Consider the following 23853-nt stretch of genomic DNA (forward strand, 5'->3'; position numbering starts at 1 on the left):
ATATAAAGGTAGTCTATTTAGCAGAGGCCAGCCTAACCACTATAAGATAAAACAGAATCATATTTGGTGGAAGATAAAGCTGAACAGGTTGAAGTCTAACTATGTAAGGTTTCCATTGGTTGTTGGCTGTACTGATAGAAGCATCACTGTACAGGAGATGCATCACATACAGTCCTGTCCTCTCATAATTTTCTGAGTCTGATACTTTCTCTTTGGGGACTCAAAGACTCAGTCTCTGCATTATGATATTGTGAAAGATACAACATGCTTTCTGTGGCTGCCTGCAATGTAAAGATCCTCACTGATAATCTGCTGTCTTCACGGGAAGTCTGTGTGTTGGCTTTAGCAAGACCTGGAACAGCACTAATTTAGCTCTTAGACTTGTAGGAATATACAAAAAACAATACTGGAACTGATCAAATATCCACCTCTGACAGCAATCAACAACAACAACAACAAAAAGAATCTAAGTACAGAAAAGCATGGATACTCTCCCATCTGTGATTTCAGCACTTCCTGCAGAGGTGGAATCTCAGAAATGAAACAGTCCCCAAATGATTTTTTAGATTAATTTGTTGACTCCTTTTCTGAATTCATACACATTTCAGCATGCAATGCATCCTGTGACAAGGGGTTCTGTAGACTGATCATGAGTTTCACAAAATTCAGCATTGTTTTGCTTGTTTTGATACTTGTCAGTTCACATTCTTCAGTGGATAAAACAACTGTTCCCCATTTTCTCCATTTCACTTGCAGTTTTATAAACCTTGACTTTATTCCTCTGTAATTTAATTGTTCAGTTGCTTGAAAGCAAGAAAAAAACCCAAACCTTCAGACTGGTTTTTACTGAATCACTGGCTTGTAACTCACCTTGAGATTATTCCAGTTAATGTCAGCCTCAATGACGAAGTTAAGTCAGAGAACCAAATTAAAACCCAAGCTGGTAACTTATTTAAAATGCTAATTGGATTTGAGAAAAAAAAAAAGATAAATTAATTTAAACATATCTTCACTAAAATTCTGAGCTAACATATTTAGAATTTTTTTTTTAATACTGAGGAAAAGTGAAGCAGGAAGTATATCTGTCTTCATATTTTCATTATCCACCAGGGACATGGAGCTATGATTGCCATTTGCAGTTTGATAACCACAGGAAACTCTGCCTGTGAAGAACCATGTTCAAAGGAAGAATGAAATACCATTTCATCTTACACTGATAAATTTCAGACACTGTGCACGCCACCTTTGCGGTCCTGCTGCAAGCTGGACATCCATTTAAGGACGTCTTCTCACAAGCAGAAGCTATGATACATCTGTCTCTGTGGGAAATTACAGAAGTTTGCCAGTTAAGAGTCAGTAACAGAAAGTTAATCGAGCAAAAAATTAGGTTGTGTTCCAGGAAAATACAGCATGTGATAGACTAGGGTGACATATGCCAAGTAGGACGGTAAGCCCAGTACTCCTTGGCATGGTCAAGAGAACCAAACAGTTCACATATGAATTACCAGATCACATGGAAAAAGGTACATATGAAAAGCAGGTTATGGCCAAAGAAGGGGAAAAAAAAAATCCCTAGGAGGTGACCCCCTGATAATCATGCTGGAACTGATACAAAACTTACCATATCAATCACTTGTTGGAGATACTGTGCAGCTGGCAGAATAAGTGACAAGGGCCGATTCAAAACCATAGAAACATGTTTTACATGTTTTTATGGATACACAGACTACATTTATGCATTTATGAGTTAACCTTTTACGACTAAAGTGAGACTTACAGAGCTAAATTAATGGTCTCCTAACAGGTCTTTTCAGTATTTTACTCACAACCTGCACAAACACCTAGCCCTGCTTCAGAAATTTACAGTGCGGACTTTTCAGTCATGATTTCAGGCACTTCAAAATCACAGCAAAGGATAAGCTTAAAATCCAACCCTGCTAATTTTTCTAGGACCACCAACACAAAGATGCTCATTCATTAACAAGCATGGAAAGCACTAACCAGTGACTGTCGGAACAGGAAACACTTCTTTGGGTCAATACCACAGGCAAGGATGGCGGCAGTGGTGTCCAGTATGTTCTGGCGCAGGACAGTTGGCTCCTTGGGCATGGTGAGAGAGTGCATGTCCATAATGCTATACAGCACTGAGTTGTGCTCTTCCTGCAGATTCACCCAGTTCTGAATGGCTCCAAGGTAGTTACCCAGATGAGGTGTCCCAGTTGGCTGGATACCAGAGAAAATCCGATCCACGACCATATTCTGTGGCAAAGCATTGGTAAAATTAACACATGCCTTTTTTTGGACAGATTCTTTTATATTTAAGTCATTAAAAAAGCCTCATTTATGTCTGTGTCTTCTCTCCTCAGCATATTAATGTATAAATTACCTCAGGATTGATAATTGCAGCAAGTCAGTTAAAATACTCTATCTTACTGCAGAGAGACTGACAACTACCATAATTTTAAGTTGTCAGACTGCATATGCAAAAAAGGATAGATGTAGACAGAATTGGTGAAAAGCAGATCTCAAAAACCAAGTAGTAGATTCTTTCAGCCTCTTTTGCATTGAAGTTGTATGTTTCTCTTTAGTTTCTATATCCACTATAGTTTCTATACCTGCATTTCAGTTTCTATATCCATTCTGATATAGAAACTTAGGATCACAGTGTAGAGAAATTCAAACATTTTTGTTATAAACTCATGCAATGTCCCAGTAGATTGCCATCTTAACTCCCATGAACGCTGAAATCTTATTTTTCTAGCTGCAGAGAACATTTTGAGCGGTTCCTGAAAGAAATCTAGTCCTTGACCTACAGGTTAAAGAATAATGAAAGAGATCATCAAAGTTCTGAAACTACCTATCCTGGCAGCAGTAGTGTTTTTAAAAGGGCTCTACAAAGAAATACTGCTATAGCTCAAGATCACACCTGGAATACTGTCCATGCATCAGGATCAGTAAAATGTCAACATCTGAAGAGAGTTCACAGAGAAACAGAAAAAAACAACTGAGAAGCTGAGACTGTGAGCAAAGATTAAAAAGCTTGAAACATGTATAGCTTGGCTATGTGACAGTTACCATCTTAGAAAGTTTGTTTTCCTGCATCCCAGTCCTCCATCTGACCATTTTCTCAGAGTCCCAAGCTGTCAGCAAATGATCAATTACCTCCCCGACCTTTCCAAAGAATTCCACCATATTCAGAAGTAGCTCAGCAATGTTTTATGTGTAAATGCTTGTTATATGCCAAGTTGTAAGAGCATGCAAGACTGCTCGACTTAAAAATGAGGGTCCCCCAAAACTTCAGCAAGGAGTCCAAGTCACAAAGCTGCACAATACAAACCTCAGAGTCTGTTGTGCGACAGGAACATCAACTTCATTATGCCTGTGGCTGCATGATTTTTTTCCTGCTAAATTTTATGAGCAACATCTATAACTTAGCAGGGAGAATTTACTTACTGATGTAGTCTGTTTTCCTTTCTGTGAATCTTCTACAAATGTGTGTGGGAGAAAAAAAAGTCATACAACTATTAAACCACACAAAACGGCAGTAAAAGTCAAGGCCAAGTACCATTATTTTTAACTATTAAAAAAAGGACTTCAAACTGACTTAATTAATTTTGACTCAGACTCAAGAAAAATTAATGAGAAAGTGTTTCCAAGTGGAATAGGAATTTTTTTTAAAAAAAACATGATCTATACTTCAGAAAAGCCTTGCCTATTTCCCTCAAAATTTGCTGAAAATTTTTCTGCTTTCAAAGTAAGCCTGTTTTTCAGATCATGGCAATTTTGTTATCCAACGTTTTAAGTGTTTGTGCTGACAGGCAAGAGCAGGTTTGGGCTAGCTGCCATGCTAATTTCTCCTGCTCACATAAATGACTACACATTTAAATCTTGGTGGTAACCCCTTCACCCCATCCCAAATATCTTCTTGACTTCTAGTATATTGTTGAGTCAGTTTCTAAGTGCTCTTGGAGAACCTCCAGCACAGGAGCTGCAAGGTAGTCACTGCAATGAAAAGCACACCATTTCCTCCAACAGCAATTCCAACTTCCAGCCCTTCTGCTCCAGTCCTTGACCACATATGCCTCTTTTCTCCATTAAACAAAAATGGAATTATGTTAATCAATCTCATTTGATTGCTTGTTTTCCTGGGAACCTACATCAGAGCATTTCTCAGCACTCACAGAACCCACTCACCTCCCACTAAGCTACTATCTGGCCTAAGGACTGCAGACAGCTTCTTCTTAACACTGAGAAGGGCCAAGTGCTCACCTACAGAAGGAGACATACAGCATTCCAACGTATATAAATAAGTGAAGTCTTGCAGAAACTTGGGTAACTTGGAATACACTTGGCTTCAGAGCTGTACTTCTATTACTATGGGCTTAGAGCAGTTGCTAGGCAATGCAACAGGTACTTTACAGGCATAACATTTGTTTCTTGCTTCCCATATTTCTGCTCTTCACCAAGAAAATAAGAAATCAAGAAGAAAATCAGGCTATAAATAGATGATCCCTAAGATGGTATTCTGCCCCTAAAGGGACCCCAGAACAGCCAGTTACTTATCAGAGCACATAACCTCATCTTCCTGTCTCCCCTTATTCAGTACAAATCCTGATACTCCTTCCCACAGTTGTTTCTCCCCATAGTGCTGCTTGCTTTCCAGTGTCCATTTATACGTCTGTTTAACCACACTCTTTTCACAGGCTACACTTTTCACAGCCCTACTCTCCATCTCCTTATCGGACAGTTTCAACCCTCCTGTATCATCTTCTTCCTCCACTTGAGCTTTCCACCCCTTGCTTCCCAAAAGAGTTCTTGCATGGTGTATCAAGACAGTAAGAAGGCACAGAGAATGCCATATGGTGAGGTTATTACTGTTATTACTATTATTACTAATGGAGCTATTACTGCCTTGATTCCAGTGACTTTGTATAAAATATGTTTCCTACCTGCACAGTTAGCAGGTGCTGCTTAATGTGCTAGAAATCCACTGTGGATGTGCATCAGGTAAAGTATGCTAGGATGACCAAGTTAAAGCATGGTGAAGAAACCTTCACATCTTTCAAGTGCAGCCTAGTCAAAGACAGCATCACCTGAAATGGCTCTTGATGTTATTCCTTCTTTTCCCTGGGACCCTGAAGCTAGTGCTACTTCAGTGCAGAAGCAGCTCTACCCCTCAGGGTAACTGCCTGTTATATCAGAAAGCAGGAATTTATGTGCAGTCAGCAGAGGTCAGCTCATGTGTCAATACCATGACCCAAAAAGAGCTGAACACCCTGACTCTGTGAAGAACAGTTCTGTCTAGAAACCTCGTCAGTCTCCAAGTCACGCAGCAGCTGCAGTTCCCTGCTTCATATGCTTCCCATAACATGTTATCTGCCTTTATCTGCCTTTTCTCTTCCCAGATCACCGTCCAGTTTGTAGATTATGCCACTACGAACATACTGGATGTTCCCAAATTTAAGTATAATACACTCAATACATAAAAATGCAACAGTGACATTTAAATAGGCAGTTTGAGAACATCTTTCACCAAGAAAATCCAAGACATCAGTCTCTTAACATAACCTGTACATTCAAATACTGCACTAACTCCGAATATTCAAAGGCTCACAATGAGCTAATGAAAAGTAGATTTGTTGTAATACTACATAAGTTAGCATCTGGTGATACACTATGTTGAAAAGAAAACACCCAAGTACAACGTAAAATGGACATAGTTTCATACAAAGAGAGAAAAAAGTTCTCTGTCTATCCAGTAAAGAGAATACCTGCGAAGGCAAGCATGACATCTGTAATGGTGCTTTGTATGTTCGAATGGTAAACAACTACTTATAAAAGGGTTGTTCAGTATAAGGGCAATAAATAGCAAGTTAAACATGAGAAACCAACAGTAGCAGTATTATACTGAGTCTAAGCTCAGCAATTACTTAACCTAAAGTATGGAATTTGCAGAAACAAGTAAATCCAATAATGAAAACTGAGCTATGCTGAACCTGAGTAAAGCACTAACAAATACATTACAAAGGACCCACATTGGCTCCCAGCTGAGGGACCCGTTGACTAGAACTCTTTCATCTTTAACTCCTTTGATTCCATTTAACAACATAAAGCATGACAAGTTACAGCAAATAGGGTGGCATGAAATATTCCATTGTGTTAGCAGAAGTCTATATTAAAAAAAGCCTACACAAAACACCCTCAAATGAATCTTGGATTTCTCGCACTAAAAATATACAGAGAACATTGCTCCTTTGGAGAGAGTTTATGTTCCCTGTTTGTTCACTCCGTGAGAAGCAGCGGGCAGCATAGCAGCGTGGCAGGGGAGTTCTGCCTCGTACCATGAAATCATGGGGCTGGAATGCACTTCAATGAAGCTGTTAGGTCAGGGGATGGGAGCTGTGTGCTTGAAAGTACTGGAGTTGGAAAAGGATAAAAACAAAAGGAGTGAAGACTTCCCAATGGAGCAGAGTGAAAGCCACAAGACATGCAGCTCCAGCCCACAGGCACTCACTCATTCAGACATCTGTAGTAAGCACAGTGTGAGCCTGCTGTTCGTATGTTTAACTCTGTGTGGTGTGTGCACCTACACCAGCAGTGCTTCATGTTAATCTTCATTCCTATTAAGAGTGTAGTAACTGACAGATGATTTAACATCTACTGTTTTTTATCTCTCAATTAGACTTTTGCATGGCAGTTCCAAACACCACAGTGCATTTCTCAGCCACATTACCAAACAAACCTCGATCCAAAACCTATTAAGATTCAGGTGTTCTCTTACCTAACCTCCCTTTTTGCAATGAGATAAACAACTGCTGCTCCTTATACTGAAAAACTGTCAATATCCAAATGCTCTCAAACCATCAGGAATAATCATTTCATTCTTGCCTCAGAGTAGGATGGCTAAAGTCTTATCCTGAAATCCTGCAGTACGGCCGTACCCATCTTCAATGCAAAAGAGTATACTGGAAAAGATGATAGCTTCCAAAATCCAGTGCTTCCCCCTTGGACCAAAGAAGAGCTTTTCTCAGTATGCCACACTGGTAGTAAGGAGAGCTACAATTGTCAAGGCCTCAATTCAGCAGTCAAAAGCACACTCACATTCCCTTTCATGAGATGTGTCGGAACCAGAAGATGCACCAAAGCTGCTACAAATAAGAAAATATGCACATAGATGAAAACATCCCACACCACAACCAATTCTTGGTATCTGGATTATAGATTCCATGTTTAGCATTATAAATTCTGTGACTGTTGAACACAAGTATTTACCTGTTGAATACATGTATTTGCCTGGCACAGTTAGTAGAAAGCTGCTCCTCAAATATGTAGTAAAATCAGCGATTACAGAGTTCCTCTACTTCACAAGAGTTACTCAAATAAAATCAAGTGAAAGCATTCACAAGACTCAAGTTTTCAGAACCTCTCTTCTTTATAACTCCACATAAATATTGCCACACACTTGAAATGACAGCAGACAAGCTACAGTTATAAGGAAACTTTATGCCTAAGCTTTCATCTCTTTCTGGGTTTTAAAAACAGAAAAACTTAGCACCCATTCAAGGAAGTAGGAGAAAGTTGCCAATAGATAGACAATTCTCAGCATTGCTTTCTCCTTTTAATTGGGCATAGGAATGTTATACAATTACAAAAAAGTATACATAAAAATTTGGCTGGTTACAGTCCAGTTAAGACCTATTATTTAACACAACAAACCATAAAATGACCACATTAATCCTGCCCTAGAGGTACAAAAGCAGTGCATTCAGCTTCTCAATCTACCCAGTGATGGGGGAGACAGACATATTTTCAAGAGTTGTGCTAGCCAAATATAGATATATAAAAATCAAATCCCAAAGAGTCTTTTGCTAATTATATCTTTTGAGTGACTGAAGGTAAGGACAAAGCTTCAAAGTAACTAATTTCTTTGGACTTCATTCATGATTCTATCCCAGCAAGCTAACTGATGGGAGATAGGCTTATGCCTCTATCTGCAATATATCTAATAAATATTTTCATCTCTAAACTAAAAAAGAAGTCCTGCTCACAAGCTCACCTTTCGGCTGAAATACAAGCAAGAGATTTCAGACCCAAACCCTACACTGCTGCAGAAAATTATGACAGTATTACAATAGCAGCTGCAACAGAAATCACCCCACAACCCACAGTGGTGGTTAACATTCACATGCTATAGTATTTAGCTGCTCTGCTTTATTTTAACAGCTATTTAGTCGGGGCAGAACAGGTGAAGAGCCAAGTGAGATCCACAGCATCAGAGCTAATTCTAAACACAGGTGGTGGGCATGACAGAGAGAGCAGGAAGTCGACAGGAGAATCACTGCTGACATTTGTGACAGGAAAGATTGATGGCTTCCCTCTCTAGTTTTCCCCACTGTGTAGGCACACAGGGGGTGGGGGAAAGGGACGGAGAAGCTGCTGTGCTGGCGACATAACACACCACAAGCCTCCACAGCACCAGCGCTGATTAATGAGACTGGAACGACACAGGAAACAGCAAAGGATCATTCACAGACTTTGCTCTTCTTGTTATAATTTTATTTGTGGCGATTTGTTTTACCCTAGCTGTCCCAAACTGAAGCGAGTTCAAATTTGTGAGAGGAAAAGAAAATGTCAAAGGGAAGAAAGAGCAGCATTAAGCAAACACAGACATAAGTAAAACACATAAATTGGAAAATTTGAAATTTCAAACACGAAGATCCTCCCAACAGGGATCAAAAAGGGAAGAAAAATAAAACAAAACAACACAACCGAAAACTTGTTCCAAACTCAGACACAAAAGAAATTCTCTGGCTGACAAAAGTCACCAACTACTGCATCTTTGCATCTATCTACAATCCTTTTATTTCCCTCATTAATACTTTGCAACTTCAAAGCTCTCATTGCTTAAATAATATGCTTGTCTGTTAATACTGGCTTAGCAAAACCTGTCTTCAGACAGTTATTGAGCAGCAAAATGAAGGGAAGCCAGACAAGTCAGATTTTACTAGCTAAAGCATAAATTTTAAAGCCTAATTGGGACAATCTAAGTGTTAATGTTATTAGAAAAAGAAAAAAAAATCAGGAAAAGGGAAACTTGAGAGCAGTCTATGTACTACAGACTTTGCTTCAATTACTGTTTTTAAAGGAATTACTTCTCTGCAAACTTGCTTAAGAAACTTTTAAACATGTTTATCGTGATCTGATAATTCAATACGTCAAATTCATCTGGTACAAATGCTATTTCAACATACCTAATTCTTAAAATGAGGGATTAAAGATCTAACATTAAATTAGAAAGAAACATATTTACAAGTTTTCAGATAAATAGCTCCTGAGAAAAGATTAACTCGTTGCCCAGAAACTGAGATTTAAACAGCACTGCATAGTACTCCCTTCTTGAATGTCAAATGCACTCATATTTAAACTTCAGTAAGATTTTAATATTTATATTTAAAATGAGAAACACATTTAAAGGAGGAACATTTACAGCACATACTAACCCCACCCCATAAATTTAACTCTGCCCTCTAGGACTAGCAAAAGAATTCAGTATAACTGTGTTTGGGTTAGGCTGCCCTCTCACGCTGCCTTGTTAAAGATGACTAAGCAAACGGATCCTTTAATGTGGTTCGCTGCATCCCGCAAATGTATTCTCTCTTTATGAGCTCCGCGTGCCACTCATCGTGCTAATGACAGCTGCACTGACAGACACGTTATCTACAGCAGGTGCCACAGTTTGTGCTGCCATGCACCAGAAGATACCTCTGGACCTGGGACAACTGTAGACCCTTCCCTCCCATGTCAAGTGAAACAGGTTATATGAACCCTGGCTAGGGGACTTGAAAGCAGCCAGCAATATGCTGGCTCAGAAGGGCTGGCTCGAGTCCTCTGAAGAGGCCCCGGGACAAGAACTGCTGATAACATCTGACAGAGCAGGAAGAGTTTGTGCACAGCTGGTGAAAGAACCATGCACTGGGTCTGCCTGCAGCCAATGGCAGTCACCAATCTTACATCTAAACCACAATCTCTTTCTGAGCAAGGACACAGCTTGACAGTTTTACTTTTTGCCCTGTGCTTCTTACAGTTCTCCACATCAACTTGAAGGCCAGCATGTTACAGCTCCCATTCAAAGCTGAGCCATTCCTCAGCTACAGAGCAGGTCCAATACACACTGACACAGGCACTACTTCTGCACCCCCTGGTTTTCAAAGGTGTACAAAGAACTGCAATTAATGGTCTCAGATGCTGCCTGATGCAGCCTTAACCCTGCATTAAATATTCTTAAACCATTTACTTCCCCTTTTTAAGCTGAGGCAATAAATCTTCTGCAATCAAACTACCTAACCACAGACATTACCTGCAGGCCTTATCAGTCCATTTCACCCAGACCCAGTGGGTGACAGGCTAAAGGAATTAATAACAACATGTTTTTACAACTACTACACAAGGAAGGTGCTAAGAGACAAACTAAATTAGTTCCTTGTTGACAGGAGGCTTCAGAGGAAGCTAAGTGTGGTGAACTATCAGCGGGAACATTCTGGCCAGACAGGCAAGGCATGAAGGTCAGGTCAGATCAGTACATGCTGCTTCCAAATCCATTAGATGATGCACTCAATGCTCACAGCTGAAAACTCGACAGATATGGTACTGCAGGTATTGCTTGGAAGAGGTAGCACAAGATGAGAGAGCAGAGTGACAGCCTTGTCACACTGTAGAGAACAATCCTAAAACACAAATCCATATAAAAACTAGTTTACTGTTCACTGAACAATGTATCTGAACCAGCAAAGACCAAGGTTTTCAGGCACAGGTGCCTCCTGGAAACAGCTCTCGAAAGCACCCAGCCTTCTGCTGCCTTCCTCCTGATCCCGTAGCAGCCAGTGGCACAAAGCACACTGGCATGGAAGCACCGGGCCCAGAAGCACACAGATAACCTCATGCTCCACTCTGTGACCTCACCTAAGTGGAGTTACTCTGTATCAGTCAGCTCAACTTCAATTCACGGAAAAATACAGGAACAAATAGTGAACTTTGAAGAAAGTACAGAAATAATGGCAAACAGCAGTATTTCTCAAGAACTGGTGATGTCAGATCACTCTGATAACCTTCTGTAGCACAAGAGATGCTAGAATGGAGAAGCCAGTACTAAAGGTTATATCCTGATTATCATTTAGTTCCAATATTACCTCAGTTTCCAACAAGCTAGAGAAATGGTACCTAGAATATAATATTATATGCTGGAGGTGGAACTGGACAGAAAAAAAACCCCCAAAACCGAAAAGAGCACTTATCGATGGCTTACAGTGGTTGTCAAAAGATATACCAAATATAGTTTTGCAGGGTTTTGTCCTAGGTCCAGTATTATTTGGTATTTTAGTATCTCTAATAGTAATCTGGATGTTGAAATAGAGTATTTGTTAAACCTGCAGACAAAACAAAGTTGGAAGGATGGTAAGGGCTCAAAATGATCTTGACAAAGCAAAGAAATGATCTGAAAAACAGAATGTTATTTACCAGGCAAAAATACATGGATCTATACAGAAAAGCTGACTACTCAACCACACAAACACAGGAAGAACAGCTGTCCAGGCAACAACTGCAGAACAGGATCTGGGGTTTGTAATATTTTAGAAGGTGAGTATGAATCAGTATCATGCTGCTGCAAAGCCACAACATTTATAAATTACACCCAAAATTGCACAGGAATTTATGAACAGGATTAAAATCCAGAAGACAGAAAACAATTTGCTCATCTTACTCAGGATGAGGATGGCCTCAAGCTGGAGCATTTGGACAGTTTTAGGTCCTGTATTTCAAAACAGTGGTAGAAAGAGGCCATAGAAGTTCAGTCAAGTCCAGTAAATGTCTTAAGAAATAAGACTACGAAGGAAAGTCTGAGGCTTTTTTAGTCCAGTGAAAGGAAGACTGTGACAGTAAAAGGTCTTAAATGCGCCTTAAATGCACATGACTTTGGGACTATGGTTAATAGGGTAAGAAACAATGAGCTTAAGTTGCAGTAAGGATTCAGATCAGATATAAAGAAAACTTTTCAACAGTAAGAAAAAGAAAGCATTTCAGAAGAGAGCTTAGAGAGGTTCTTTATTTATATATAAAGGTATATATGCGATGTGTTGATAAAGATGTAGGGGCAGTTAATTTTTATTTTGGCCTTGGGAAGCACCACCTCCAGCTGGGTCCGTTGCAGTCCTCTGAGCCTATAATCTCATTAAGATGATTAAGATCAAAGTGAGATGACCAAAGAGGATAGAAAATAAATCAGAATTCTATTTAGACAGGCGAGATCTCCCAGCATTCCAAGATTCAAGTCCTTCTACCTGCATTCAACAAAATTTAAGAATTGAGGCCTTTTCACAGATAGCAGCTGAACACTGATATGTTTGGAAAACCATTTCATGTTCTTAAAAGATGTGAACTGCAACTTAACATTTAACACTTGTAAACTGATACTTATCCACATTTAGAAACATACACTACTTCAAGAGAATAAATCTGATAGCAACAAGTGAAGAATTAGCACACAAGATACACATGTTACTGTCAAAATGTAATGAAAAGTGTACTATATTTCTAAATTATAAATCTAGATTATTTGATATATGAAAGGTTGGTGCAATTTTAATATATTAAATCATTCTAAGTACCAAAACCTTCACAATCTTAAAGCAAAACAAAACAAAAAGCTAAAGAATGCCCCATAACTAAATATTTCCCTTGCGGAGAAATTAGAGAAGTTTTATGTTTTTGATCACAGTAGTATCCAAATCTCTTAAAAACATCTGATTGCTCTTGCTCCTTCTCTGACCTTCAGCTGAAAGAGAGTTTATTATATTTTTTTATATATTTTCTTCAAGTGAGGAGTCTGCTTGCTACTAACATTGCCCTATGAGATATAAACAAAGAATATCGACTTACATCTATGGGGATGTTTTTTAAAAAATATTTTTTGTTTGGAATTACTATATTTCTTCAGAATACTGTCCTAGAAACTCAAAGAGTAGTTCATTTCCTTTCCATTATTTTATTTGGCAATTTCCTGTAGCAAGGAAAAGTTGGCTTCATTTCACATGGGGCCAAAATTAACACAGCTGTTCAAAAACTTTCACCTTGTGGTCACTGCATGAAATTCATCTCAGGTGAATAGAAAAGTTTTAAAACCACCTGACGGATGTTGAGAGGCCTTGGGATACAGAAATCTCCGTGAATTCCCTAATAGTGCACACATGCACAAAGAAACTGCTACAGCTGGTCCTCCTTGTCTGTGCTGGAGAGAATTCTATGAATTTAAGTATTTTAGACATAATAATCATACTTGTCTCAGGGACTTCTACAGAATTTAAAAAACTTTTTCTGAATATAGACAATACAGACTACATTTAAACTGGTGTAATCAGTGCAGGTTGGTCCTGAAACCACCAGACTGGGCTGTTTCCATAGAAAGGACAAACAACAGATGAGCAACGGATGAGGGGGACAGCGACACAAATGTTTATTTGTGCTCAGGTCAAGAGGATGTAGCCAAGTGAGACTAGAATGGCAACAGCACATGCCACCCAAGTCACAGCAAACTGTGACTTGCTTATTACACACCTTGAGCCCGGAAATATCACATGAAAAGTTCCCTAGTTTGTGTGTGATGCTCACTGCTTTGTTAAAAAGATGAGATGTTCCTTGCTAACTTCCCTGTACTATTCCAACTGGCCCACGGGAAGCCAGGCAAACTAACAAGTCTCAACTTGGATGTACCCTTTGGAGTATATCAGTATAAAACAAGCCAAGTGTTTTTACTGTAGGTATCCTACAGATGTGTAATACTCCATTTTTTTGAGTACCAGCAAGTATTCTGTATACTAGAGACTTAGAATCAACATTGCACGATCAACTCTAAAAGTGTCCCTTTGAAGGGAGTGACAGCACTTTGGCTGTTGTGACCTGGCTTAATGGTTGATGAACATGCAGAGTGCAGACATTGCTTTAACTCTGCAAAGATCTAAATTGTGGATATCTTAAAAAAACCCCAGAACAAAACAACAAAACACCCCAGTAGAAGTGCATGAGGAGCAGAACGTGAACTCGTTCTCGGCCGCAGAAAGTACATGGGCTGATTTGTTGCCAGCAGAGATGCAAGATGAGATTTGGTCAGGAATTCAGAGGGCTGGACCCCTCATTCCCTTTACATAAGCAACAAAGAGGCTTTGAAATGTTTGAAACTGTTTTGTTCTTCCATGCAAACGGAAAGCACCCTATGGATGCCTATTAAGCAAAGTCTTTCCACATCTTGACAAGTATGTGATTTCAAGAAAAATATTTGCAAATGGATAACCCAATTCAAGCAGAAGTCAAAGACCACCTTTGAAAGAAACTTTGATGTAGCTATAAAAAGATTGTATTTAGGAAGGACAGCATAACACGGTTCTGTCATCAAAAGTTTGTACCTCCTCGTATTTCTTTGCTGCTTTTTGTGCAAAAAGCAACGGTGGTAAGCAGAGAAGTGAATGCCCACGAGGCCTAGGATCAAGGAAGAATCCCTGAAAAGAACTGTTCCTGACTGTTGGGCAAACTCAAAACAGGCTATTTAGCAATCTCACTGCCAAAGGACAGAGATATTAGAGCATCCACAAGTATAAAAGCAAATGACAAAGATAGTTGCCATGTGAATCTTTGGTGAGATCATCAGGAAGCCTGGAGTCTTTTATTAACATGAAAACGCTGCTATATCTTTTCCCAAGGCGCAGGTATCACAGCAGATTTCAAAGTCAGAACCTATGCACCTGGCAAAAGGAAAAAAATGATGGTGAGACCAGAAAGTTGCGAAGACACTTGCAATTCTTTTTTTTTTTTGAATGCTGGCCAACAACCTTCTAATGAGATTAACAGCTCGGCATCTAGATTGTGAGGATGACACTATGAAGACCAATACGTAATATTTGATTGTCACTGAGCGTATGTGATCAGAAACAACAGTGATGGGATTCAGAATCACACATCCTCCATCTGTCAGAATGGGAGAAGATATACAATTTCATCTCATTTCAGCTTCTGAATACTTCAGGGGATTGGAAGAGTTTTATAGGAGCTTTGAGCTTCAAAAATGGAAACTTAGCACTATCCGACTCTGGGATCTTTCTGCACAGGAATGTAAATATTGACAACCACCTACACAGGTGAACTAGATGGGCTTACCACACTTGGAAATATCAGTCAGAAGCATTTATTCACCTTCTAATCTGTACTGTAAGGCTTCAAACCACTTATCTATAAACAAGGTAGTCTAAACAAAAAGAAGTTCCTAGTCTGAACAGTTATGAAAGTGCCATCTAAATACAAAGGAAGCACAGCAGGGTTTTATCTGCCTGGCTATGAAGACAACATCTTGGTAGTAGTTCATAACATGAGCTACGTGCAACATAACGAAAACTGAGGAAACCCTCCACACAACACTAATTTTTCACTCAGATATCCTGCAGACATCACTGAAGCAATGGGATCAACTTCACCTCTCCATTACTTCAGCAGCTCCAAGAAGTGGATACAGCCCTAGCATAATTCAAAGAGCTCAAAGCTAAAAGAAAAGCAGATATTTCATTTCTGGTAGCAATCATCACATTTCAGCACAAGAAGGAGGGAAATGAAAAAGTAAGCATACATACTTCATTGTATATTTGTGTGAGTATACATATTTTTATATATATATATGCAAATATCTATCTATTTCCTTTCCCAGGCAGCAAGAACTTCAGTGCACTCTCAAGGTGAGAATCTCTGGGGGCAAAAATATATTTAATATATTTATTTACATATAAATATATTTAATCCTGTCCAGCGCATATATAGATGTGCCTGATACAGCAGAAAATTATAAAATCTGCTACAGGATTTGTCTGAGTTCGGGACTCCAAGAATGGTATTATTACAGTCAAGGGCTCAAACAACATAAAGGAAAACAATTTCAGTTCACTGCTTACAAACTCTGCAGAGCTCAAAAAATATATGATCTAAAGTGACTTAACTGACTCAATGTTTGGAGGTTTTCTTCACTTCAACTTCTGATCTGTAATTTGAGTCAACTCCACAAAATGTTTGTTCGTCTAACCCGAGTCGCAGCATAAACCACAACTTGTGTCATGGAAAAAGTAATTGCTGAATGTCTAGAACAGCACTTGCTGTATTAGTAAATGGAAATTCTATCTGCCAATGAAACAGCATTAAAACAAGACCCCCAGTCTGCGGTCTAGAGACAGAGGCAATCTACTACAGACTGTACAATATGTTTGTCCAGCATATGCACTGGAGAAATTTACACAAAACTTCAACATCCAGCATAGGCAGAGTAGCATCTTTCATTAAACTCACTGTACAAAAACAAGTTAATAAAAACAGGAATCTCTCAAGAGAAAAAAACAGGCTCAGTCAAGACACTGAAAGCAAGGGCCAGAGGGGGAAAGAATGGTGGGACTCTACCCAAGTCCTGCCAAGATGCCAAAATAAAGGGCTGTTTCCTGCTAAAACAATCTGTGTTTGCCAGGCTTTATTGTTAGAACTCCATTATGGAAATGAATAGGACCCATTCACGCCTCAAAGATCCCTCATTTCTGTCTACAATGGGGGCTCTCTCCTGTGCAGCTACAACAGTGGTCAAAATCCATCAGAGACAAGGCATTAAGCAAGGCAGATTACGAGAAGTCTCTCCACAATTGGAAGGTCTAATAAATCTGTGTGGAAATCCGAGCTCCCTCAAACCCAGTGAAAACCCAAGAAATGTATGTTCTCACTATATACTAACTTGCCTTCAGCTCTGAAAATGACACAAAAGCTAATGATTTCATTCTGGCATAAAGAACTATTCCATTGCTTTATCTGAAAGGTAAGTTGCTTTCCCTAGAGGATCAAACATAAATTATTTAGTGATTAGAGTATAAGCAAATGACTGATTAGGAAAGACTTCCATTCAAACCTGAATAGGAGACACTAGAGGTTTAATCCAAAGACTAGAACATGTTGATTTCAGAAGAACCCAGGTAACTAAATAACTTTCAGTATCTAGGCTCAATAACAATAGTTAGAAATGTTAAAATTCAGAAAAATAGGAAATTTAAAAAAAAAAGGCCACAATTTCTACATACATGAATTCAGATAGAGGATATCTGTACTTGGAAAGCATTTCTCAAATCACTTGGATCTTTCCTAAAGGTCCTGCTGAAGCACCCCATACTGGACACCAGGAAACATCATGGGTCTTTGCTGTCTAACAGGTTAAAAAAGCATTTCCAGCTTTTTTAACTCAGTCAAAAGCAGTTTGCTACTTCCAACCTTCATGCTCTCTGGAAGAAAGAGATGTAACACAGGGGATTGTCACAATCATAAATTCAGAGCAAGCACTTAAAAATTTGCCTGTTCATCCATCAATTTCAGTACACAAGTGTCTGGACAGACATTCTAAAGTTGACCTGCTGCAGTAACCTGTGTATGTGTGCAGCTTGTTACATGCACCTGGGGACTCATTTCATTAATGGTTAACAAAGTGACCCCTATGTGACAGCAACAAATTCAAGATGGGAACATGGATACTTTTAAATTGTTTGCATTTCATTCATGACACATCTGAATGATACTAAAAGCTGAGCTCTCTCTCCCACTGTAGTTTTAACTACAACCTTTGAAATCCTTAAGGATTAGAGTCTGGTAATTTCAGTTACTTCTGTTCTCTGGAGCCCATATGGTAACTATAGCTAAAAATTTTGAAGATTTAATTTGCAATCTGGGAAAAAGCATTTTAATGGTCTTCTCCAAAACAACCCTTCAATTTTTATCTGCCTTTTTCACAGCCATCTTTGTTAAAAAATATGAAACATGACCAGTCATTAACATGACTAGCACAGTAACAATGGGGTGATCAGGTGGCCTGAATACCGCCAGAACAATACTTCTTCAAAAAAAGTAAATCAAATTTCATCAGACCCAAACAATCTGAAGATCTCTTCTTAAAGTACTGACAATACTGGCCAGAATCACAGAGGTTCACAGAGGCCAAGTAAAGTATCAGAAGACCAAAAAAGGAAAAATGTCACTCCTGTCTTCAAAAATAGAGGAAAAGAGGAGCAGTCTGGGAGGTAGTCTGCTTAGCATCAATACTCAGTGAATAAAACCCATCTTTGCAATTCCCTAGAAGATAACTAAAAGAAAACAACAGCAAATGTGGATTTGTTAGGAGCAAAGCACACCACATTAGTCTAACTTTGGCCTTGAGACCCATTAGGCTGCCACAGTAGGGTAAGATACCCTAAAGGCCTCTTGATTTTAGCACCACCTTTGGTCACGAATTGTAAAGCAAGCTAGAGAAACTACATACAGGGAACCACACTGTGATATTGTTTTAATGATATTAACTCAGGCAAATAAACAGGTACATTCCTAAATGAACTGCTAAGATTACCAACATGTTGGCTAAGATTCATTGGATTTCAAGGTTGTGTACTTGCAGTGGTATCCGACTAAATGTTCACCAGAGATGTTTTCTGTGCAACACTCACCAAAAGGTAGAAAAAACATTCTTGGAACTGTGAGACTCAAACCAATTTTCTCTTTGTATGACCCAAATAGTGCCTGCTACAGTCAGTGTGATAAGTTTCATTAGGGCAAATTCAACTTCCAGTCAGAAAAAAAACCAACTAAATTCTAGCACCAAAACGGAAAGGATTTCGTATTAAAAAATACCAACCCTTGTGGCTGGAAGATGCAATTCTGTACCACTTGAAGCTAAAAGAGAATCCACTTTCTGATGCATCATTCCTGTGAAAGTTGACAAGAGATGAAGTTTGTAGAACATCAAAACGTACAGCTTAGCAATAACAATACAGCCACTGTAACAGATCATGTGTGACAGCCAGGGAAGGCTTACCTATCAAAGAGGAAAGACCAGGGTAGAAGAAAAGGTAGCAAAATGAGAATTCTTGTTTTCTTTAAAAGATACTCCCAGGAAGAAAAGCAATACAGGTACTAGAGTATTCTTGCAGTAACTGTAATAGTGATAACTACTTTGATACTAGAAAAGAAAAATGATGCCAAAGACTCCTGAATTCTTGAAGGCAAATAAAGTAGGCCTCCAGCTGGGAGTCTGAAAAGCCATCTACTGATGCATGAGACTCTATAATCAAAAGCAAGACCTTGTCATTCTTTTACTTCATGTTTGCTGATAGGACTAAACCTAATCCATGTTCTGTCAGGACATACAACAACAACTGACTGACTCACTCTAGAGTAAATTTTCCTATTGACAGGTTATGCCTTCGCTGGATTTCTCATAATTTTATCAGTAATTCTCTGGAGTACCTGTTAGTTGCCACTTTTAAGAGTGTCTTATCAAAGAAACAGACTTGATGAAATTACTTTCTATAACCTTGGCTTAGAGACCAGTGAAGAACAGTAAATCAGGGAATTTCAAAATAAGCTCCTGAAAGTCAAGATACCCCAAATGTAATTAATCTCTCCAACAAAATGTTACTTTCTTCTTAACCACATATATTATGCCTACAAATTCTAGCTGTGTTCTAGAAATATGTACAGCAAAAAGTATAGAGCAACTTTTCCATAGCATGATAAATCCAGCATAATAATGAACTGTGCACTACAGTAAAAACAAAGCTGAAACCACATAAATGATACCTCCTAGCAACTGTGACTACGTTATCAAATGCTTAAACATCAAAACTATCAGGGTGCCAGTACTTGGCCAGTACTTGCCTACTCTGCAAGCTTGAAGGCAAACGCTTTTCCAGCTTGAAATTTGAATGTTCCTCATTAGCACACAGCAAATACATGATCTGTTCCAAGCTGTCTGCCATAATAGTTGAACTACTCTGGAGTCCACTCTGGAAACAGGAACAGCATAAATAAGGAAGCCATTTTTTTTCCTTCAATTCTTTTGAAGATGCACTGAAGTACTACTTCAATTCCAGTGCAATTCTCTCCATATAGATGTAAGAGGGCGCTTAAAGTGAGAGAGTAAATTGACAGAATCCCACAACATAATGGACTTCAAATTTAAAATTGGAGGAGCAACTAAAATTACTACTGTTACTTGAGGGTGGGTGATACGAAGCTACATAACCAAGACTAACTTGGGGCTTCTTGTTTTTAAATGAAAACATTTAAAGAACAACAGGAAGGAAGCACATTCTCAGACCTATCATATCTAAAGGACATTGTGGAACAGTAATCAGATGATAAAGCACCCACACCTTGACCTGACAGGTAACTCAGAGGTGACAAGGCAGTGCACGTCAGAGTGAATATTAAGATATAACAGAGCCATATTTACTCAGAGGAGAGTTCTCTCTTATGCAAGATAAACCAGAATCCTTTGCTAGAAGGATGAAAACAGAGAAGGAGGCCATCTGCTAGGATACTGAATGGATCAGAAAGAGCCACCACGAGCATCTGGAAAGATAAGCATATACAAGTCCTTTCAGTATTTTTCAAGGACCTTTGAGTTCTAAAAATAATGAGTGGTTTGAGGCATCTTTGCAAGAACTATTCAAATGGTAAGTGTTAGAAACCTAGGAAGATTTAGGTACATGTAAGTGAAATGAAATCAAAGCACCTCCAGAAATGGAAACACCCTTACTGCCTTGATTTTTTAAGCTTAATTTTAAAAATCCTAATTCAAAAATGGTCTCGCAACTCATAGTTTACCCACTATACACCACTATATACACCAACTTTTTGTGTATTAGTGTGTATTGATGTGCTCAGAATATCAACTCAACGGCTGAGGATAACAGAATCCAGTTGCTGCAAGGTCACAGACAGTGTGGATAACACCAAGAGACTGAAAGACGTCTTTGATCTTCTATTTATCCTATTTCTTTTCACAAGCAACATGAGACACATCTACCCTGACAACCATTCTAGATAAAATGTTCCATTATAGAAACATAGCACACCATTCAGGATTTAGATGATATAAGAACATCAGCAAGATTTTCATGAAAAAGCCAATTGTCCAGCTAAGGGAAACAAGCATTCACTAAAATTATGCAACATTATTGTTATCAAATTGTTTTAATTAATCATTCTTCCACCTCTTTTAAAAATAAGGTTGTAAGCTACATAAAAAATTTAGATTTGTAAGGTAAACCATTCACAGACATAAAAATTCATGGAGGAGGGTGCCTACAAACACATGGTCACTGAATATATACCTGACTTGGCTGACTACTGAGGGTTATCTTTCCAAATACAATCAATGCAATCAGTTGCTCCTTTATTTCAATTTTGTAATAGAATGGGAGGGAAGGAGGAAGTGAAGGTTTCTTATGGTTACAATGAAAATCCCAAATATGTTAAGGAAATGTAACCACTACTACAACATATTGAAGTTGTGTAAGTACCAGGGCGGGGAGTTGACATACATCAATTCAGACATCTGTGCGGTTTGGGGTTTTTTTCCTGCTGGAGAACACAAGAGTTCCTAGCCTGCAGGTGCATTTAAAATCGGACGGTGATACTCTAGAGAAGAAGCAAAGATCAACGCTGAAATCTCGCACAACGCCCAGCGGTACCTCAGCCCTTGAACGACCACCAGGACACCGGTACTTGCCGGCTCAGCCCTCCCTCTCTCCCGCACCCCGAGTGCCCCGACGAGTAAAAGCCCCTGGGGCTGAGAGGGCCCAGGGAAAGCTGGAAAACGGGAACGATGGGAAGAACGGGGCCCCGCCCCGCGCATGCGCGAAGGCCCTCGCAGCACGGGGGCGGGATGTCGGCTGGGCCGGCCGCGCCTGGAGCACGGGACTCATTCCACACCGGGGAGACCGGGAAGGGACGGGGGACGTGCCCCAGGCCGGTTACCTGGCCGAGGGTCCCGCGGTGCAGGGCCCGGATCAGGCCACTCGGTGTCGCCATGGCAAAGGCGGGAGGAAGGGGCGGGGGGAAGGGAAGCAAGGCAGGGGCACGGCGGGATCCGCGCATGTCCCGCAGCGCGGAGGGCGCAGGCGCGGTCCCTGAGCGGCGGCCAGGGCGCGGTCAGCGGGAAGGGGCGGCGCTGGCACCGCACGGGCCTGCCGGGGACGGCGGGGATGGGCTGGTTAGTCCGGGTGAGGCCGTGTGGGTGTGCCCGTCGTGCCAGGGCGGGGGATCGCTTCACGCTTTTCACGGGTCCTGGCTCAGCTGCAGGCTGCCCTTGAAAAGGCCCCTCTCAGCAGTGTGTCCTCTCCAAGGGCTCCCTGCTCCCCTCAGCTCGCCTGGCCGTGCCCACTGCAGCTTTTCCACGGAGAGATCCGCAGCCTGCCCGTCTTACTCGTTAAACTAGCTAAAGTCAACTCCCACAGAAGACCCCGAAAAGGTGCTCTCTTCCCTCAATCCGCCCTGCTCTGTCCCAAAAGCCAAGGCAGGAGCAGCTCTCTTCATCCAGCATCCCCTACACAGCATGTCCCCAAATCCAGTCTTTGTGCCCGTGTTGCTTCCAATGTACCAGCTCACCATCATGGCTAGGCTTCGCGAACAGAGATTTGGGAAGGCTCTATCCACATTTGTTACAGGCACACTGGTGGCTTATGAGGCCAATACGGGACAGACATATCCGGTTGCAAAAGGCACAGCAGAAAGACTCCTTAGATGGTCTATTCTGCAAGACACCGTTCTTTCTGCGTTGCCTTTTCTCCTCGAGAGTGATCCTGCGTGCGTTCTCAAAGGATACAGCTGCGTTATAGATGGTGTGTCTCCAGGCTTCCCAATTTGAGGCCAGAGTAGACCAGTTATGGTGATCAATATGGCCAAGGCTGAGATGTTGTTTCAGGGAGTCCTTGTATCTTTTCTTCGGGGCTCCTCTCTTGCGGCAGCCGGGGACAAGTTCACCATAAAGCAAGGTCTTAGGGAGGCTCACAGAACCAAAGCAAATAACACCGCAGTTGTTAATGAGTTTTGACATGCTCTTGAAGAAGTTGTTCGTCAACCCTTCGCATCAGCTCTTCCGGAAAGGGTGCCAGGTTTTCACCAGTTAATTTCTACCCAGTTCCAGTTCCCAGGCTGGGAAGACACAAAATGCTTGTTTAGCAGTGGTCAGGTGATGTGAACTGCAGTTCATCTGCAGGTCTAGAAACATCTGGGACAGTGTCTGTGGGAATCTGCTACTGCAGGGTCTGGGGAAACAAACCAGGAAAGAAGGATCAGCGAAGAAGGTGCACTTGTAGGTTTGTTAGCAGTGGCACTGTGTGTCGTACTGGTGATTATTTCCATTAGCCCACTCAAACACTGTCACTGAGGATATTATCATGGAATGTTCCTAACTCTAAAATCTGGAAGTAATTTTAGTAGCTAAACCCACTGTAAATTTACATAGCTGTTTATTTATTTTCACTTTGATGCACTGGCAAGTAACAATTTTTATATTTTAAAACCATGTATGTGCAGTGCTTAGTACATAGGAGTACATTTATTCCCTCAGATTCTACTATAATATGAATTGTAAAAAATCTACTTTGCACAGTCCATAAGAACTTTAACTCAAACCTAGAAATTGTACATATAATTTTTTCATCATTTGCATCATCGCTATAGATATTGTTTATAATTTGATCTAAAGACTTCTTTGTGTGATGTTCATCTTTGTCTGACATTTTTATTCAGTGTTCCAGCAAAAATATGTCAACAATTTTTTGAGAACGTAACTAAGCAAAAATCACATGAAGCTGCTTGAATTGTAGGAAACATCAGGGGAAAAGCTGAAAAATGGAGAAGCCCAGTTGATATTTTTTGAGATTTTCCAGTCCTAAGACCAGAAAATTATTGGACAAGAGCCTATGGCTACTTCACTAATATGAGACTGAAGATGTGATCAGA

At 40.1% G+C, this 23853-nt stretch overlaps 1 protein-coding gene across 1 annotated transcript in view; it reads right to left on the reverse strand.

The window, feature by feature from the left end:
- WARS2 (tryptophanyl tRNA synthetase 2, mitochondrial) overlaps positions 1–21967 on the reverse strand; it is a 38290-nt gene extending 16323 nt beyond the window's left edge. The window contains exons 1-2 of the mRNA XM_008922543.3: positions 21865–21967; positions 2002–2259 (exon numbers count right to left, since the gene is read on the reverse strand). Coding sequence (XP_008920791.3) covers positions 2002–2259; positions 21865–21918 — 312 coding nt within the window. The 5' untranslated portion in view covers positions 21919–21967. The remainder of the gene's footprint in view (positions 1–2001; positions 2260–21864) is intronic.
- Between the last annotated feature and the right edge of the window lie 1886 nt (positions 21968–23853).

The sequence above is a fragment of the Manacus vitellinus genome, unplaced genomic scaffold (assembly GCF_001715985.3).
Source record: "Manacus vitellinus isolate BGI_N305 unplaced genomic scaffold, ASM171598v3 scaffold_28_pilon, whole genome shotgun sequence".
Lineage (NCBI taxonomy): Eukaryota > Metazoa > Chordata > Aves > Passeriformes > Pipridae > Manacus > Manacus vitellinus.